General features: G+C 37.9%; 1 protein-coding gene across 5 annotated transcripts in view; it reads right to left on the bottom strand.

Annotated features, from left to right (window-relative positions):
* The window catches only part of PLD1 (phospholipase D1), a 193,483-nt gene that overhangs the window by 17,489 nt on the left and 154,651 nt on the right, over window positions 1-21,343 (bottom strand). For all 5 annotated transcript variants that reach the window (XM_078069248.1, XM_078069241.1, XM_078069240.1 and 2 more), the window contains 2 exons: window positions 20,416-20,465; window positions 6,533-6,667 (listed from right to left, as the gene is read on the bottom strand). In XM_078069248.1, coding sequence (XP_077925374.1) covers window positions 6,533-6,667; window positions 20,416-20,465 — 185 coding nt within the window. The remainder of the gene's footprint in view (window positions 1-6,532; window positions 6,668-20,415; window positions 20,466-21,343) is intronic.

Below are 21,343 nucleotides of genomic sequence, written 5' to 3'. Positions count from 1 at the left end.
CAGCCCTGCCCTGAACCCAAATGGCAGCCTGTTGTACGTGAGAAAAAGCTGGCCCTTCCTAAGGAGATTTTACTGACATCTGTCGCAATACTGTCTTGTACTTTACTTAATACGCAAATCTATGCTAACTGTGGATGTGAGTGGTGCCCCACGTGGCCCTGGGTGAAAGAGAAAGGATGGAGCACCTCACAGAAATCTGGGAGCACTACCGGAGCTCTTTGTAAGGTGGGAACGATTGACACACTTTGTTTTGTTAGCAACAAATCATCTTTTACACATGCACTTACATTTTGATGATGCTATAAAATTTGCAGCCGTATCTTTGGGCTTCACAGTTGGCCCAGCACTCATTTGGACAAAGTCATTTAATCTTTCTCACCTTTAATTTGATCTTTTATAAATTGAGATCATAATATAGATCTTTTTCTTTTAAAGAAGGTTTTTTTTTAAAGATTTTTCTTATTTGACAGAGGAAGAGAGAGAGAGCGCACACAAGCAGGGTGAGTGGCAGATGCAGACTCCCCACTGAGCAGGGAGCCCGACATGGGGCTCGATTCCAGGACCCTGAGATCATGACCTGAGCTGAAGGCAGACGCTTAACCGACTGAGCCACCCAGGCGCCCCCATAATATAGATCTTGTAGGGTTCTTGTGAGAAGTAAGATCATGTGAAAGAACTTACTAATTTATAAACTGCTCTACAGTGTTAAATATTATTGGCATTACTATCAGATACTCTGTTAAGGCTACAACATCTAGAGGACACTGCCATAGGAAGGGGCAATTTACTGGCATGTAGCATTTGTTTGAGATTAGCCTCCTCTCTGGGTTCATCATATCCCCCCCCCCCCCCCCGCCCCGCCAGGTGTGTGAGCCAGAGGAGGAGAGGAACAGAGTGCCCACAGTGCTACTGCGGGCGTGCGCTACCTCGGGGCCGCCAGAGGCTTCTCTTGGGCTGGGGGTGCTGGGCTCCGTGGACATTGCTGCTCTTCACTGTCAGGAAAACTGGGGACGTGAGGCCCCAGGAAAGTCTCCTCCACACACACACACACACACGTTCACACCCATCCCTCAGTCTCCCTCCTCCCACCACGGTGGGCTCCACATCCCAAAGGAAGGAATACATTCCTGGCATTCTGGGCTGGAGTTCTTAGACTGTGGTCCTTGTACATCAGCAGCCCATCTGGAGTTACACAGAGCACTGAATCTCAACCGTGTAGGATAAGTGAGTTGGCTACTATTTAACAGGAATGAGAAGAAAAGGATGAGGGGATTTTAGATGGACTTAATGAGATGCTGAAAATGAGATACTGGTGTAATGTTACCTCCATTGTTATTGTTAAATGGTCCCATATTCTGAAAATCAAATTCAGAACAGGAGATATATTATTATCCCATTTCTATATAACATATGAGGAAAAAGAGAAAGGGCTCTAGAAAGAGTCACACTGAACTGTTAAGAGTGGTGGGTTCTTTCTAGCAGAGGGATTTTTGACCTTTTATTCAGTATGCGTCCTTAGAGTTTGAATTGTTTGCAACAAATATGATTTGTATTCTATGTGTTACTTTTTATGATAACTGCAATCCCTTGTTTTTATTAGGACATTGCCCCGATAATTTAAAACCACTTAATTTTTAGGGGTGCCTGGGTGACTCAGTTGGTTAAGCGTCTGCCTTCTGCTCAGGTCGTGATCCCAGGGTGCTGGGATGGAGCCCCGCATCGGGTTCCCTGCTCAGCAGGAGGTCTGCTTCTCCCTCTCTAATAAATAAGATCTTTTAAAAAAAGAAATAAAACCACTTAATTTTTAGATTTTCTAAGTCTGCTTTTAGGGAACATTTTAAACATTGTGAGATGTAGCAAAATACAAAAGAATATATGAAAACATATATGTACAATTTAGTCAATAATAAAATAAATATCACTGAATTTATTCACCCAAGCTGAAAAGCAGAACATTACCACATCTCAGAAACCCTCAGGTGTCTTCCCATGCAGGCCTTTCCCCATCATGAGAGAGATTTTATATAGAATTTTGTGTTCATCATGCTCTGCATGTTTTCCTAGTCAAAGAAATAGTTTACTTTTGACTTGTCTTTAAATTGCATAAATGGACCCATCTACTAGATAATCTTTTGAGATTTGCTTCTTTCATTCAATAGTGTATCTTCGGGATTTATCTGTGTCTGATCGCAATGCATTATTTTCCTCAAATGAGCACAGCAGGACTTATTCATTCTAAATCTGTTGGTGGATGTTTGGGTTGTTTCTAGTGTTTTCTATGATGCACACTTATGCTCTCCATATGTTTCCTGGTGTGCATATGTGGGACTCTGCCTGGGTTCTGTCCATAGAAGTGGAGTCCCAGGTGCTCCATGGCCTCGTCAATACCTGGATTGTCCAACTTTTACATTTTTGCCAATTGGTATTTTTAAAAACTGTTGTCTCATTAGATTAATGAGGATGAATATCTTTCAAATGTTTATGGGCCTCAGGTATGTCCTCTTTGCTGACATTCCTGTACAATTCCTTTGCCCCTTTTCCTTTGGATGGTGTCTTTGTTTCTTGGTTTATAGTAGTTTTTTTATAGGTTCTGAATATTAAGTGTGTTGCAAATATCCTGTTTTCAGCTTATGGTTTATCTTTTTATTCTCTTTATAGTGCTTTTTAATGAATAGGTTCTGAATTTTAATGCAGTTGGATTTATCTGTCTTTTCCTTTTTGGTTTGTGTTTTTAAAAAAATGTTTCAGAAACTGTGAATCTTTCTGGGGTAGGCAGAATAATGGCCCCCAAAGATGACCACGTCCTAATCCCCAAAGCCTGTGAATATGTTATGTTAGACGGCAAAGGGGCATGAAGGCTGCTAACCAGCTGGCCTTAAAACAGGGTGATTGGCCTGGATCCAGGTGGGCCCATACAATCAAGAGAGTCTTTAAAAGTGAAGGGGATTCAGAGGGAGATGTGGTTACAGAAGTATGGTTGGGACTTTTGGGAACCTTCAAAGAGATGTCACATTGCTGCTTTCAAAGATGGGGGAAGAGGGCCCTGAGCCAAGGAATGCTGACAGGCTCTGGCGCTGGAAAAGGCAAGGCATTGGATTCTCTCTGGAAGTCTCCAGCAAGGAACGTGGTCCTGCTCACCCCCCGATTGTAGCCCAGGGAGACCCACGTTGGATTTCTAACCTACAGAACTGCTGGATAATAAATTTGTTTGGTTTAAGCCACTAAGTTTGTGGCCGTTTGTCATAGCGGCTACAGACAACGAACACACCAACTCTACCTTGCTTCAGCTTAGTTGTTTTTAAGGAAAACGGACTCTCCTATTGAGCCCAAATGGGCTACTTAGTGCTTTCTACCCACTGGTGTTCCCTGTACCTCCAGTTCAGAAGTTCTCAGCTCAGACTGCATGTGAGCAGCACCCAGGAGGCTCTTTAAAAAAATACTGGTGCTGAAAACAAAAATAAAAACACCTTGATGCCTGGGCCCCAAACTGGACCAATTAGTCAGAATCTCTGGAAGTAGGAACCAGACATTAGTATTTTTCCCCCAGTACCACTCCATCCCTTTATCCATTAATGCATCTTTTATGGGGGATCTATTTTTTTTTTAATATTTATTTTATTTGCAAAAGAGAGCCTGTGCGTGAGGAGGGGGGAGGGGCAGAGGGAGCGTGAAAGAGAGAATCTCAAGCAGACTCCCTGCTGAGTGGGGAGCTCGACTTGGAGCTTGATCCCAAGACCCTGAGACCATGACCCGAGCCAAAATCAAGAGTCAGACGCTTAAGAGACTGAGCCACCCAGGCGCCTCTTGGGGGGATCTATTTTAAAGTAAATTGCAGACTTGAATAAACCTCCCCCTAAATGATACACATATATTTAAAGCTCCCCAGACAACTCTAATGCAGCCAGGGTTGAGATCCATGGGATTAGGTCAAGGGTAAGCCCTTTCTCCTGGGGCAGCCCTTCAACTACAGACTTTGATCAGCCACTCCCAAGCCTGTCCTTTAAGCACTGATACTCATTTCCTCTACATAGCTTCCCACCTACCGATCTCATTGATTGCCTCTGGACCTTCTTACCCTGCTCAGCAATACCCACCCCATGTTTCTGGTGTTAAATGGAAAGAATACCTGCCTTCCCTGTAGCCTTGAGCTCTGTAGGACAGAGGCACTGTTTGATTCAATTTTCATATTCTCCCCTTTGTGCTTTTTAGTGGATTAGTGAACACTGAAAAAAACTGTTTCACTTCGTCAATAGGATAGGCTCAAAGTCTATTTAAGCATAGCCTTATTTTGTTTAGGAAAGCAAGCAAAATGTTAGTTTGGTTAAGTGCCAATATTAAGATGGAATAGAAAAGTGGACTTAGTCACAGACCAGGAGGACCAGCAGGGGCACTCAGGGTAAGAGATAATTAAAGCTCCACACCAAAGAGATCTTTAGTGTGAGAAAGCAGGTATTTCCTTGTGAGGAGAAAGGGAGAATAAACAATCAGTTGTTTTTCTTCTGTTAATTATTCAATAATTCTGGCATACATTTGCCATGTTAGAAAATTTAACCACAGGTTACTTTAACCTCTTTGAACAGCTGTAAAATATTTTCAACCTAACTTCTCAAACTCCTCTCTGAGAATTTGAAATATTGTTCTCGGTGTTATGAATTTGAGCAGGGCTGATGTGTGAGAGCAGCAACAAACCTGCTTCTCTTAGTTTCCCCTGAGATACAAAAAACAAAATTATCTTTGGATCTTTTCCATGGGGAAATCTGTTTTGTCCATGGGGAAGGAGAAAAAGAAATCCAGCCCCTAAAGACTAGCAAGTAAAACCTCTTCATACTCTCCAGGCCACTTCTTTGGTTTCAAGAAAATGGATAAGAATTATGTACAAGATTGATCAATTATTGCTAGCCTAAATAAATTGTAGCCTTTGTGAGTTCAGAGAACTTTCTAGAAAATAAGTCAATTAAAAAACTCAACTTATTTAATCATTAGCTCTGTTACTGCAAACTGCTTTGCATTTATACTTAAAGTAAAGCCAAAATGACCTTTAAAAGGAAAATATTTATATCTGTCAATATTTACTTCAAGATTCTGAAATCTTGCTGAAGAAATCAACTAAATTTTATTTGGCTTTGTTTGTTTTTCCATTTCAGCAAACATCACATCATCATCATGCCAAACTTAGTATGAAAATTTTCTGAGATTGGCTTCTGGAGAGCAAGGCCAGGGTAGCTTGGGGGAAATTAGAGAAACTTTGCTTATTGGGGGAATAGGAGAGTAAATAAATCCCTAAAGAACTTTGACCCCTATAGAGCAAGAGATAGAAGACTCAGATATTTTTCTAAATGCCCTATGTAAGTATTAAGAGAGAGAGAGTGTGTGTGTGTGTATGTGTGCACGTGTGTGTATATGTGTGCGTGTGTGTGTGCGTGTGTGTGTGTGTGCATGTGTGTGTGTGTGTGTACGCATATATATGTATCACCACACTGTGGCCTATACATTTTCTGGCTTCAGAATTGCTTTTTCTTTCTTTTCAAATCATGTTCCAGATAAGACAATCTCATTACTCCTAGATATGAGATTTTTTTTTCCTTTGCTCAGTGGAGGATAGAGATGGAAATGGCATATTTACTGCCAAAGAAATTTCAAAACACTCTACAACATTTAGTTTCTCATAGAATAGGGAAGATAAGGAGGTATCTAATTATAGTTGAGAAACTACACTTTATTTTTTCTGGGAATTTATTTTTTTAAGTTTCTATTTAAATTCCAGTTAGTTAACATGCAGTGTAATATTAGTTTCAGGTGTACAATATAGTGATTCCACACTTCCAAATAACACCCAGTGCTCATCACAACAGGGGCCCTCCTTAATACCCATCACCTATTTCATTCATCCCCCCACCCACCTTGTTCCCTATGGGTAAGCGTCTGTTTCTAAGCGTCTCTCTCTCTCTCTCCCCTTTGCTTGTTTTGTTTCTTAAATTCCACATACGAATGAAATCATGTGGTATTTGTCTTTCTCTGACTGACTTATTTAATTTAGCATAACACACTCTAGCTCCATCCATGGCATTGCAAATGGCAAGACTTCATTCTTTTTTATAGCTGAGTAATATTCCATTGTATACATACACAATCTTCTTTATCGATTCATCAGACAATAGACACTTGGGCTGCTCATTTTCTCTCCCCATGTCTCCCCCTCCAGCCCCCGAAACCTAGGTACTTCAATTTAAAAAAAGGGGGTAATAAAGAATTAATGAGAACAGGCTGATTACTGCTCTGCTGGGCTAAACCACGGCTCTCTGGCTACTGTAATTTGCACAGTGGCCATTTAATTGCTCTGTGCCTCTGTTTCTTCACAGATAAAAACAGGGATTAGAAAGGACATAAGTGGAAAAGACTGCTTCAGAAATGTTGTAGATGTCACGTTACAGTCCCTCTCAACTGTAAAGGAATCTTGGGAGGAAGAGAAAGAAGGATTTTTGCATGAAGTACATCAACTAGCAAGCAACCCATTTCTAGACCATGTACTTACCGATAATAACAGTGTTGTCATCAGCAATTAGCAACTTGCTGTGGACATAGATGAGCTCAGTGACTAGGTTTCCTTCAAGCTCTGCATGTGTTCTAAGGCCACAGAATGAGATGTAATTTATCCACTGATTGCCAACTATAAAGTAAAAAAGAAAGTACTAACATGAATATGACCGAGTTCATTAAAGGCACATTAAATTTTATTGCTTTTCAAAACAAATATACTACTTAAACAGGTGGTTAAGAATAGATTGTATAGTGTGTGTGTGTGTGTGTGTGTGAGATTTCAGAACTCACCCAGGATCAATTTTTGCTATCAGAAGAGTCTTTTACTATTAATCTGGATGAATATACATTTTTATTTTTTATTTTTTTTTAAAGATTTTATTTATTTATTTGATAGAGACAGATAGTGACAGAGATAGCAAGAAAGAGCACAAGCAGGGGAAGAGGCAAAGGGAGAGGGAGAAGCAGACTCCCTGTGGAGTAGGGAACCTGACACGGGGCTCGATCCCAGGACCCTGAGATCATGACCTGAGCCGAAGGCAGCCACTTAACGACTGAGCTACCCAGGCGCCCCTGAATATACATTTTTAAAAAAACATACTGGAGTGCTTTCCATGAATTACCTTTTTCCAAGGCAACCAAAAATATTTTTAATGATTTGGCGAGTAACTGTTGAAGAGTGATGATTAAAGCAGAGCCAGAGTAGATAACCCATGACTTCAGTGTGACATTTGCATCTATCTTGGTTGACACCCGCTGCAGTTTAAATCAGATGCAAAAATAATGCCCAAACTATTTGTTATATACATACTGTATCATATTCAATGCAGAGCAGCAGTTAAATTTTATAGTCTTTGGATAAATAAAAATGTTGGCGATTAAATAACACCCCTTCTACATCAGTAACATTAGGAAATGGAAGAATCCTAACTACATTTGACTTTGGAGAATCTTCCTCAGAGCAAGTGGTACCAGGTTTGTACTTTAAAACGCTGCCCCATCATCATGTGAGGGCCATTCATGTGATAAGAAGAAATGAATTCCATACCAAGCCAACCCATAACCATTATCCTGGCATGAATGTTAGTCACACAATTTTATGGTCTCTCTCCCACATAGCGGTTGTCCTGGATAAGGAGGGTCTTATACTAAGAATAAATGGAGTGGAACCAAACCATCACGAGTTCTAATAGAAAAAGAATATAAATTTTTTTTCTTTAAGAGAATCTGAAGCATATAATAGAAACAATGGCAGTTCATGTTCTGTTTACTGAAGTTTCCATGTATTACTGATGCTTTCTATTATTCTGTTGATGTTATTCAGTATTTCTATTAAATCTGGATATCTTGGAAAGAAATTCATTCATAGGTTAAATATAGAGATTCCTCCATTTACAGGTAAACTTTCCCTTATATATGTAAGTAATATTGTAGCTGTTTGCCAAGAGTTGATATGTTGATGTACTAGTACATCATGTGTAAGAGATACATTTCTAAAAAGTGTCATGTAAATAAGATTTTTGTAAGTCAATTTCTTCCCCATTGTTAATGTTATATTGGAAAGCTGCTTCATCTAAAGCATCAGCTTCTCTTTAAATGTTCTCTGATCTAGGAGAAAGAGGTATTTCCTCTTTTAAGCCCATCATACCCATAAAATTCCTGGAAAATATTTCTAACAAAACATCTAATATATTACTTTACAAACATTCACATCTAATTCTCCATTTCTCCCACTGTTACAGAGGTCTTATACATTTTTGTATCCCCATCCTTGCATAGTGCTAAAAGACACTGAATAAATGAGTGAATTGATGAATGGATAGTCAGGTGACAGCTATTATTTTAGCTTTTGGTTTTTTCTGTACCATCTGTTTTTCTGCAGCTGGCTCATGATCTAAAATTTCAAGATAAAGCAGATTTTTAAAGGCATCATTCTTTGCTAAAGTACATAATTTTTTTGCAGTCACTTCCCATAAAAAATCCACATTGAACAATATGGTAGCCCAATGGTTCTCAGTGTGCATAAGGACTGCCTCTGCAAGGGCCTGCGAGAAGTAAAATCTGGAAACCCTCCCCAGAGGTTCTGATTCAGTAGGAATCCATAATTCATAAGTTCCCTAGGGGATATCATTCTTTGAACAACACTGTTGCAGAGCTTTGGTATTTATAGTTTTAAGATTAGTGGCATACTTTCAGGAAATAATACACCATGATAAAGTGAGATGCGTTCCAGTGGTGCAAGTCTGCTCGATATGAGGACATCCATTAATATAAAACATGATATTGATCAATCTAGGGAGAAAAATCATATGATTATTATAACAGATGCTGAAAAGTTTTTGACACAATTCAGCACCCATCCTGGATAAAAACAATGAAGAAAGAAGAAAATGATGAATACTTTCTTAACATGCTTAAAAATATATAATATATACATTATACATGTATAATACGTCTGTGTGTGTAGAATATCTTTAATACTGCATAACATTGCCTTGGAGGTATCAGCCAATACACTTAAACAAGAAAAATCACATAAGGAAAACCAGCTCCATTTCCAGATATGATAGTATGCTTGGGGAATCAATGATAAAACTATCTCAAATGGTAAAAGAATTAAACATGATAACAGGATATCAATTAACATATAGAAGTCAATAGCCTTCATACACACAAACAATAACCATTTAGAGGATAAAATCAGACAAAATGTTGCTTACAATGGCAGCAAAAAAGATAAAACATAAAGACAAACAATAAACTTATCAACAGATGTGCAAAATCTTTATGAAGAAAAAATTAAAACGCTATCAAAAGACACAAGAATAGACTTGAACAAATGAAAAGACATCCCTTGTTCTGGGATAGAACAATTCAACATCAAAAAGATGCCAACTCTCTCCATGTTAATTTATAAATTTAATATAATCTCAGTAGAAATACCAACATGTTTTTATGGAGTTAGAAAACTTGACAAAGAATGTCTATAAAAAAAAAAACTGGGAAAGAAAAGCACTGAGGGGGCATTAGCCCTATCGCATATGAACACACACTCTAAAGGCTGTATAATTAGAACAGTGCTGCACCAGCACATAAACAGACAGCTAAACCACTGAATGGAAAGTCAACAAAGAGACCCAAGCACATACAAAAATTTTGCATATGATAAAAGTGGCATCTCAAATGTCAACGACTTTTGCATAAACGCCTAGAGCTTTTAGATTTTTTTTTTTTAAGATTTTATTTATTTGACAGAGAGAGACACAGGGAGAAAGGGAACACAAGCAGGGGAAGTGGGAGACGAAGAAGCAGGCTTCCCGCTGAGCAGGGAGCCCGATGTGGGGCTCGATCCCAGGACCCTGGGATCATGACCTGAGCCGAAGGCAGACACTTAACAACTGAGCCACCCAGGCACCCCAATGCCTAGGGCTTTTAAATAAAAGGTGCTGGTATCATTGCATAGCTATTAGAAAAAGAAAAATTACCATGCATACCTCATACCAATCACAAGAATAAACTCCAAATGGACCAGAGATCAAAATGCAAGCATATGAAACGACACACGTGTTAGAAGAAAAGAGTAAATTCTTTATTATATAAACCGAGTGTAAGGAAGGCTTTAACTATCTATAGGCAATAAAAGAAAAATATCAATAACTTTGCCTAGATTTTAAAACAACACATGACCTAAAACACCACAAGCAAAAAAAAAAAAAAAAAAGAGAGGGACAAATGACAAAGTGGGAGAAAGTATTTGCAGTGTACGACACAGATAAAGAGCTTAGAGTCCAAACCTATGAAGAAGTCTCAAAATCTTGATACAAAGAATGGGCAAAAGACATAAACAGACAATTCACATACACGAAAAGATATTTGAATGATATTCTTCCTCACTCATAATACAAATGCAAAACTACCCTGAGAAACCATTTCTTACCTATGATATCAGCAAAAAAATAACTGTCAGGGAGACTGGGTTAAAGCAGGCTCTCTCATACATTGGTGGTGAGAAACAAATTGGTACAAATTTTTGGGCAGGGAGTTTGGCAATATCTATGAATCTATTACAAAAGAATGATAAAGCAAAGAAGATAAAAGGTTAACATTTGGGAAATCAGGATGAAGGTGTATGGCTGTTCTAGAATCCCTTCTATAAGTCTGAAATTATTATTATTTTTTTAAGATTTATTTATTTATTTGAGAGAGAGAGAGCAAACACGAGTGCCGGGGGGGAGGGGGGAGGGCAGAGGGAGAGAATCTTAAGCAGACTCCCTGATGAGTGCAGAGCCCGACTCGGGGGGCTCGATCCCACAACCCTGAGATCATGACATGAACCGAAATCAAGAGCCAGATACTTAAGCAACTGAGCCACCCAGGTACCCCAAGTCTGAAATTATTTTAAAATAATTTTTAAAAAAGATTAGTGATGCTGACTAGCTTAGCAGCCTGAAGGTTTAAGACATGTAATAATATGTAATTTTCTAAGGCACAGATTTGTGCCATTCCCTAGCAAGGCTGGAGAATATCGACAACATATCAATTAGCTGGATAGCTTCACAGCCCACCATCCATAGCTACTTCCCATCCATCCTTGCCTTTGAAATAACTCCTATGAAGTGATAAAAAAAAAAAACAACAAAAAACTTTGTTTCTTTGTGAAAAATGCCCCTCACAGAAGAAGAAAGCTAAAGGTTGGTACCAATAACAGAACCCAAAAGGAAAGATCTGGGTCCTAGCCAGAAAGCGGACATTTTGGATGAAAGCATAGCCTGTTAGAGTGCAGTGGGGGTACCCATCCAAGATGTGAATGATTCCACCAGAAAAGAAGAAAAAGCAACCTGAGAAGCTATTTCGGCCAGTACTATATTCCGTGAAGAAAACTGGCTCAACAGCTAATAGATACAAAGTTGGAGATGTGAACTTGAGGTGTGAGGATATACTGAGCAAACAAGTGCCTTCTGAAGAAAGTATGAGAAAACCAGGAGCATGCAGAGGAGTGATAAAGAGCCATTACTGGAAAAGCATCAGGTGGTTTCCAAATATTATGTCATGGAGGTATCTGAGAATCCGGAGGTGTATATAGGCCCCTAGGACATATCTGTTAGGAACACAGGTGCATATATACCTCAAAAGATGGGAATTCAATACAAAAGACTCTTGATATTTACAAGGAAGTTTCGTGAAAAGACTTCCAAGAGTTGTCACAGGCTTTTGTTACTGAAAAAGTTGTAGCACTTCGTATAGGTACATTTCTACATCCTGATTGAAAACCTCTAGACCTTGTGTTAAACTATAATCAATTGGCTGCTGAAGTGCCATAATTCACAAAAATTATAAAAATGAGAAAGATATGCTTTAAATTAAACCCTAAATCCCTAAAGATTGGTGTGTATGATAATTGCAGTCTACTAATACCTGCTGGTTTTCTTTTCAGGAATTTCAACATATTCATAGCAGAAGTTTTGTTATTTCTAAAGAATTGAAATAGTAGAGAACTGCAGTTCTCTATCCAATTAGAGATTAGCTATTTCATGTATTTAAAACCCACTACACATTTACAAAAACAAAACCAACAATATAACATTGTACCTCAGAAAGGGGCATTATGTAATTAATCTGTTCTTTATGTTTAGAGTATGAACATTTTTCCCACTGAGATGCCTGATTTTGACTTGTTCCCAGGGAGCTTGGAAATCTTTTCATAAGAGGGCTTAACATTGAAATTACTTCTTGTGTTAAAATCCAATTTTTCCCCTGAATAGGCAAAGACAGGCGAAGGGTCCAGAGCCAAAGGAATGCTTTATAATAAGCTCAGGCATTTTTATGGTTGAGAGAATAAATAGGTTTGTTCTGACTTTTTGTTCTCCTAGAACCTCACCTTTGCATTTTTGCTAGTCCCTGTCACCACTGAATGGCTTTTCCGATTTTGTTTTTGTCAATACTTCATTCATTATCATCTTCATTTTAAGTCATTAGAAACAGAGACAGTGATAATGCTCTGGTAAATCTTCTCTGTCCTAGATGAAATTAGATACAACTTTTGAAAGTATTTATTATGGGTGATGTACATATCTCATGTCTACAGTTGTTTCTAGAGAGTTGACTGAGCAGCCCATTAGTGAAAAATTATTAAACATCCAACACACACACACATGCACAGTATGTATTTTAAATTATCATGTACTAAAAGCTTAAATTTTTTTGAAAGCTTCCAAATCATTTATAAATCCATATACCATACAATTCACTCCTTTAAAATGTACAACTCAGTGGGGTTTTTTTAGTACATTCACAAAGCTGTGCGATCATCACAACTATCTAATTTTAAGACATTGGTATTACACCAAAAAGAAATGCCACGCCCATTAGGAGTCACTCCCCAGACCCTAGCAATGACTAATTTACTGTCCTGACTCTACAGATTTACCTATTAAAAACATTTCATAAAAATGGAATTATATAATATGTGACCTTTTGTGTCTGGCTTCTTTTTATTTACCATGATATTTGCAAGGTTCACCCACGTTGTAGCATGTATCAGTATATTTCTTTTTATATATAAGTAATATTCCATTGTATGGATATAAACATTTTGTTTCTACATTCATCAGTTAATGGATACTTGGGCTGTTTCAAGTTTTTCACTATTATGAATAATGCTGCTATAAACATTCATGTGCAAGTTTTTGTGTGGATATATGTTTTCCAATTCTCTTCAGTATACACTATGGAGCAGAATTGCTGGGTTACATGGTAACTCTATGTTTAATTTATAAGGAACTACCAATTGCTTTCCAAAGAGCCTGTACCATTTTTTTTAGAGTTTTTATTTAAATTCCAGTTAGTTAACATACAGTGTAATATTAGTTTCGGGTGTACAAGATAGTGCTTCAACACTTCCATACAGCACCCAGTGCTCATCACTCTTAATCCTCATCACCTATTTCCCCCATCCCCCACCCACCTCCCCTCTGGTAACCATCAGTTTGTTCTCTACAGTTAAGAGTCGGCTTCCTGGTTTAACTTTCTCTCTTTTTTCCTTTTGCTCATTTGTTTTGTTTCTTAAATTCCACATGAGTGAAATCATATGGTATTTGTCTTTCTCTGAGTTATTTTGCTTAGCATCATACTCTCTAGGTCCATCCATATCATCACAAATGGCAAGATTTCATTATTTTTTATGCCTGAGTAATACTCCATTGTGTATGCGTGTGTGTGTGTGTGAGTGTGTGTATGTGTGTGTATACACAGCACATTTTCTTTATCCATTCATCAGTTGATGGGCAGTTGGGCTCTTTCCATAAGTTGGCTATTGTAGTAATGTTGCTATAAACATCAGGGTGCATGTATCTCTTTGAATTGGTATTCTTGTATTCTTTGGGTAAATACATAGTAATGAAATTGCTGGATCTATTTTTTAACTTTCTGAAGAACCTCTATATTCCTTTCTAGATTGGATGTACCAGTTTGCATTCCCAAACAGAGCAAGAGGGTTCTCTTTCTTCCACATTCCTCACCAACATCTGCTATTTCTTGTGTTGTTGGTTTTAGCCATTCTAACAGGTGTAATGTGATACCTCATTGTGGTTTGACTTATATTTATATTATTAGATTCAGTTTAGTAATATTTCACTGAGGTATTTTGTGTCTATATTCATAAGGGATACTGGTCTGTAGCTTTCTTATAATGACTTTGGTTTTGATATCAAGATAATATTGATCTCATAGAATGGGCTGGGAAGTATTCTTTCTCCCTTATTTTTTTGGGGGGGGAAGTTTGTGAAGAATTGGTGTTCTTTTGTGGATGGTAGAATTCATCCACAAAGCCATCTGAGCCTAGGCTTTTCTTTGTAGGAAGACTCTTGATTACTCAGTTTATTTGCTTATTATAAATCTACTCAAGAGTTTTAGTTTCTTCTCAAGTCAGTTTTGGTAGTTTGTCTTTCTAGGAATTTATCCATCTTATCTAGGTTAACTAATTTGTTGACCTATAACTGTTTGTAGTGTTCTTCTATACTCCTTTTTTTTTTGTAATTTGAGTTTCTGTTTTTTTACTTGGTCAGTCTAGTGAAAGGTTTGCCAGTTTTGTTAATCTTTGCAAAAAATCAATGTTTGGTTTCATAATTTTATTGTTTTTCTGTTCTCTACTTATGTCCCCTCTGATCTATATTATTTCCTTCATTCTGCTATCTTTGAGTTTAATTTGTTCTTCTTTTTCCAGTTTCTTAGGGTGTAGGGTTTGGTGATTTGAGATCTTTCTTCTTTAATATAGATATGTGTATAGCTATAAATTTCTCTCTAAGCATTGCTTTAGAGTGTCTCCCACATTTTGATATGTTGTCTCCATTTTCATTCATATCAAAATATTTTCTAATATCCCTGTTTCTTCTTCAATTCTTTGGTTATTCCATCTATTGTGAATTTCTAAAATTTCTTTTTGTTATTAATGTATAATTTCATTCTACTGTGGCCAGAGAACACACTTTGTATGATTTCAATCCTTTTAAATTTATTGTGACTTGTTTTATGGCCTATTTGGCCTATCCTGGTGAATGTTTCATGTGTACTTGAGAATGTATATTCTGTTGTTATTAAGTGGAGTCTCCTATAGATGTCTGCTATGTCTAGTTGATTTATAGTCTTTTTTTTTAAAGATATTATTTATTTATTTTGACAGAGAGAGAGAGACAGCGAGAGAGGGAACACAAGCAGCGGGGAGTGGGAGAGGGAGAAGCAAGCTTCCCACTGAGCACAGAGCCCGACGTGGGGCTTGATCCCAGGACCCTGAGATCATGACCCGAGTCGAAGGCAGACGCTTAATGACTGAGCCACCCAGGTGCCCCTAGTTGATTTATGCTCTTAGTCTTCAGTTTCAGTGCTGATCCTCGGTCTAACTATTCTATACAATATTGAACATGGGGTATTGAAGACACCAACTATTATTTCTAAATTGTCTATTTCTCACTTCAATTCTGTCAGTTTTTGCTTCATGTACTTTGGGCTCTCTTTTAGTTGTATATGTTTATAATTCTTGTATTTTCTTGATGGATTGACCATAGTATCCTCTCATTACATTACATAGTATCCTCTCATAAAAGTTTTTGTCTTAAGATCTATTTTGTCTGGTATTGTTATAGCCACTTTAGCTATTTTTTTGGTTACTGTTTGCATAGAATATATTTTACCATCCTTCTACTTTCAAACTATTTGTATCTTGAATCTAGAGTCTCTGGTAGATAGCATATAGTTAGGTCATTTAAAAAAAAAAACATTCCAGGGTTGCTTGGGTGGCTCAGTCAGTTAAGTGTCCAACTCTTGATCTCAGCTCAGGTCTTGGTCTCAGGGTAGTGAGTTCAAGCCCTGTGTTGGGCTCCACACTCGGTGTGGAGCCTACTTAAAAACAAACAAACAAACAAACAAAAAACACTCCATTCTGTTCATCTCTGTATTTAATTGGAGAGCTTAATCCATTTTATATCTGGAAGGAGTTATTACTGCCATTTTGTTATTTGTTTTCCACATGTGTCATATCTATTTTGTTCCTCAATTACTCCATATCTGCCATTTTTTATGTTACATAGGTATTTTCTAGTGTAACATTTTAATTCCTTTGTTGTTTCTTTTACTATATATATATATATTTAACAAACATGTTTATTTTATTTTTTAAATTTTATTTTATTATGTTATGTTAATCACCATACATTACATTATTAGTTTTTGATGTAGTGTTCCATGATTCATTGTTTGCGTATAACACCCAGTGCTCCATTCAATACGTGCCCTCTTTAATACCCATCACCAGGCTAACCCATCCCCTCATCCCCTCCCCTCTAGAACCCTCAGTTTGTTTCTCAGAGTCCATAGTCTCTCATGGTTCGTCTCCCCCTTCGATTCCCCCCCTTCATTTTTCCCTTCCTACTATATTCTTTTTTTTTTTTAACATATAATGTATTATTTGTTTCAGAGGTACAGGTCTGTGATTCATCAATCTTACACAATTCACAGCGCTCACCATAGCACATACCCTCCCCAATGTCTATCACCCAGCCACCCCATCCCTCCCACCCCCCACCACTCCTAATAGATTTTATTTATTTATTTGAGAGAGAGAGAGAGAGAAAGAGAGAGAGAATGAGCAGGGCAGAGGGAGAGGGAGAAGCAGACTCCCAGCTGAGCAGGGTGCCCACTGTGAGGCCTGATCCCAGGACCCTGGGATCATGATATGAGCCGAAGACAGATGCTTAACCGACTGAGCCACCCAGGCGCCCCTTCTTTTACTATATTTTAAAAGTAATTTCGTTAGTGGTTTTCCTGGGTATTACAAACAATCTAGTTTGGATTAATATCAACTTAATTTCATAGTATACTAAAACTTTTATCTTACATAATTCCATTCCCTTCCCCCTCTCTTATGCTATTATCATCATACAAATTAGATCTTTAAAAATTATATATACTCATCAACACAGATTTATAATTATTGCTTTGGGCAGCTGTCTTTTACTTTTGATTGGAGGGAAAAAAGTTATAAAAAGAAAATATATCTATACTTTTTAATTTACCTATGTAGTTATCATTGTTGTGCTTTTTATTTCTTTGCGAAGATTCCAGTTATTCTCCAGTAACTTTTCATTTCTGCCTGAGGGCTCCCTTTAGCATTTCTTATAGGAAAGGCCTGCTAGTGATAAAGTCTCTCAGTTTTTGCTTATCTGAAAAATGCCTTAATTTCTCCTTCATTTTTGAATGATAGTTTTGCTGGACACAGAGTTATTGGTTGATATTCTTTTCTTCCAGCACTTTGAATATGTCATCACAATGCATTCAGAACTCCATGGTTTCTGATGAGAAATTGGCTATTAATCTTATAGAGGATGCCTTGTATTTGACAATCTGCTTCTCTTGCTGCTTTCAAGATTCTCTTTTTGTCTTTGTCTTCAGATAGTTTGATTATGATGTGTTTTGGTATGGATCCCTTTATCCTTGTTGGATTTTGTTGAGCTTCTTGGATGTGTAGATTCGTATTTCCCATTAAATTTGGGAAGTTTTCATTTTTTTAAAAGATTTTATTTATTTATTTGAGAGAGAGAGAGCAAGCATATGAGTGGGGGAAAGGGCAGAGGAGGAGGAAGAGGGAGACAGAATCTCCAGAAGACTCCCATCTGAGCACGGAGCCTGATGCAGGGCTTGATCTCATGAACCTGAGATCAGGACGTGAGCTGAAACCAAGTCTGACACTTACCCGAATGAGCCACCCAGGCACCCCTCGGTCATTATTTCTTTAAGTATTCTATCTACACTTTTCTCTCCTTTCTTTTTGGGACTCCCATTATGTGTATGTTACTATGTTTGATTGTGTTTCACAGGTCTCCAAGGCTCTGTTCATTTGTCTTCTTTTTTCTTTCTGTTCCTCAGGCTATATAATTTCAATTGATCTGTCTTGAGGTTTGATGATTTTTCTGCCTACTCCAATCTGCGACTGAGCTCCTCTAATATACATTTAATTTCAGTTATACTTTTCAACTCCAGAATTTATATCTGGCTTTTATTTTCCCACAAAAAAGAAATTTTATAGAATCTTTTTAATTAAAAAAATTTATTTTTTAAATATTCTCTATTTGGGAAGAAATTGTTTCTTTGTTCTCTTTAGTTCTTTAGATATTATTTCCTAAGTTCTTTGAGCATAGTTACATTACACTATGTTCACACAGTTACACTAGTGAACATAGTTATACTTTGAACATAGTTACACAAGGTCTTTCAAAGTCATTTAAACTGTCAGGTCAAATTATGACAGTTCCCTGAGAACTGCCAGAGGATGGAGCTTCAAACCCATGGCTCCCTCTGGGAGCTGATAGGCTTCTGGTTTTCACAGTGATGAGTTGATTGATTTTCAAGGCTACTGTAGAACTGAGGAGAGGGTGAGGGGTATATGGCAAATTAAGATGCCACAAAGCTTGCTGCTTTTACCAAGAGTCTGCTGCCCTTTTTTTTTTTTTTTTTTTTTTTTGAATAAACACTCATCAGAGTGTTACAAGCCTTTGGTTAATACCCAGTGTTCTAAAAAAGTTGACTTTGACAATCTCTGTCAGTGTTTTTGTTGCTTTTAAGAAGAAGTGGATTTCTGGAGATCCTTACTATGCCATTCCTGCTGATATCCCAATTCTTTTTCTTTTTTTTTTTAAGATTTTATTTATTTGACAGAGAGAGACACAGCGAGAGAGGGAACACAAGCAGGGGGAGTGGGAGAGGGAGAAGCAGGCTTCCCACAGAGCAGGGAGCCCGACGCAGGGCTCGATCCCAGGACCCGGGATCACGACCTGAGCTGAAAGCAGACGCTTAACGACTGAGCCACCCAGGCACCCCGATAACCCAATTCTTTAAGTGAAAAATATACATACATGGAAAGACTAATATTCTCTCCCACATTCTTTTTTTAAAAAAGATTTATTTATTTGAGAGAGAGAGAGGGTGAGAGGGAGAAGGCAGAAGGAGAAGGAGAGAGAAAATCCTCAAGCAGACTCCCACTGAGCATGGAGCATGATGTGTGCCTCAATTCCAGGACTCCAAGATCATGACCTGAGCTGAAATCAAGAGTTGGCTGCTTAACTGACCGAGCCACCCAGGTGCCCCTCTTCCCACATTCGGATACATCATGATCTGTTGCCTGCCACCAGTCTCTCTCTTGCTTACCAACAGTAAGTGAATCTTTGCATAAAACACCACGGTGATATGTTCACTCCAGGGAGCAGAGGCTTCCACCAACCTTCTCTTGTCTTCTTTAGGTTAAAATCTAGTTCTTTTTATGTGGCCCTCCAAGTCTGCACAATCTGTATCCAGTCTGAACTGGAGGTCCTACAAGTTGGGTTCTGATCCCAGCTTCCTTCCTGTAGAACCTTCTGTACCTACCGTACAAGGTAGAGAACATTATCAAGAACCTACTATGTGCTGAACTCAGTATCAGGAGATATAGAGAAGTAAACCCAGAGTTACAACACCTGCTAGCTGGGAGCTATGTAGAAGGGTCAGTTAAGAAGATATCTGAGGGGCACCCAGGTGGTTCAGTCGCTTGAGCATCTGCCTTCAGCTCAGGTCATGATCCCGGGGTCCTGGGATCCAGCCCCACATCAGGCTCCCTGCTCAGCGGGGCATCTGCTTCTCCCTCTGCCTCTGCCTCTGCCCCTCCCCCAACCCATGCACGCATGCTCTCTCTCTCTAATAAATAAACAAATAAAATCTTAAAAAAGAAGAAGATATCTGAGAAAGTGCCTTTGAAAATGTGAAGAACTACAGAAGTGAAAGGTATTACTGTGAGCTTATTTCTGATTTATTTACCTCTAAGTATAATACCTTCAAAGGTTTAAAGGTTTAGTCTAAAATAAATGAAATAAATAAATAAAATCGGTTTTCTTCCCTAAATAGAAGGCAGTATTGTGACAACCTTGGGACTTCTGCATAATAGGAGGCCGTAGGAAGATCTGTTGACTTTGCAGCATTTGTGCCCTCAGCTTTAAAGCAGAAGTGACACCTGTCCTGCTTACTTCCCAGGACTGTGGTGAAGGACTGCAGGAGAAGACACATGGAGGGTCCCTGTGAAGTGCCTTACATATCTCACTTATTATCAAAATAATTAGTATAAATACATAAAAATAAACAATAAAATACTCTTATTTTTTATTATCTATGCATCTGAGGTTGTGGCGTCTTCATTTGAACTTTGCTTTGGGCAATGTAATGAAAAGAAGTAATTTGTCTCAGTTAAATATTTTGGGGGCTACCTTTAGTGAACAGAGGGTCACAATCACACTGTGAAAACATCAATGATTACGGATATGTCACCAAAAACAACTGTGGAGGAAAATAAAAGCTGTTACTTACGCTTTGCTTTTAACTGTCCAAGGATGGAATTTTCTCCTCTGCACATGGTCCTGAGCACATGTAAAGGAAAGAAATAATTATGGAGGTTTCAAAGGAACCAATCCCAACTTGCAACATCTGTGGAGTATCGTCCTACCCCAAGTAAAAACAGAAAAGTGCTTTTATGAGAAGATGCTACATGGATTTAAAAAGATTAAAAAACAAAAACAAAAACAAAACACCCCACCTGGATATCACTTTTGTAATGTCACTGATAGGACAACATAGTTGTTTTGAGGTAGGTAAATGGAAAAGTCATAAAATTGACATTAGATTTCAGAAAAAGGTGCTATTTTAAAAAGATGGGCTATGAATGAACTTTCCCTCTTAGAAAATTCAGTGACAGCAAAGATAAATTTAGAATACCTCAATAGGTGAGAACACTTACAGACTCACGTTACTTTCAGAGGTGCTTAAAAGGGCAAACACTTAGCAGAATAATTTCAGAGCTAAACTCTACACCGAGGCTGTCTCTGCAAAGTTGGCAAATGCCTTGAAAGTGATAAACAGAGTCTCAAATAACTGACTCTGCTAATGATTTTGTTTCTCACAACTCTGATAATAGTCAATGAATTATAAAGACTGACAAACCAAAAAAAAATTCTATGCTCCATCTGCTTGCTCTGTAAAAATAATTAAAAATACAGTTACGCTTGGGAAATACTGATATTCTTAAAGATGATGCCAGCAAATAAAGATGTTTTTGCATAATAAAAGGTTAGAATTTAGTTGCTGAACAAAAGCCAAGCATGTTATTTCATTCAGTTGGTTCAAACCCAAGAAAATAGTCATCGAAAATAATTACAATTGACAATATTCCAAAAATAATATTAGAATGGCAAACCAAGTGGATAAAAGCCAATTAAACATTATGTCAGTGCCTTAAATA

The sequence above is a fragment of the Halichoerus grypus genome, chromosome 1, assembly GCF_964656455.1.
Source record: "Halichoerus grypus chromosome 1, mHalGry1.hap1.1, whole genome shotgun sequence".
Lineage (NCBI taxonomy): Eukaryota > Metazoa > Chordata > Mammalia > Carnivora > Phocidae > Halichoerus > Halichoerus grypus.
Note: the sequence above shows the minus strand (reverse complement) of the source record. Positions and strands in the feature narration are given on the sequence as shown.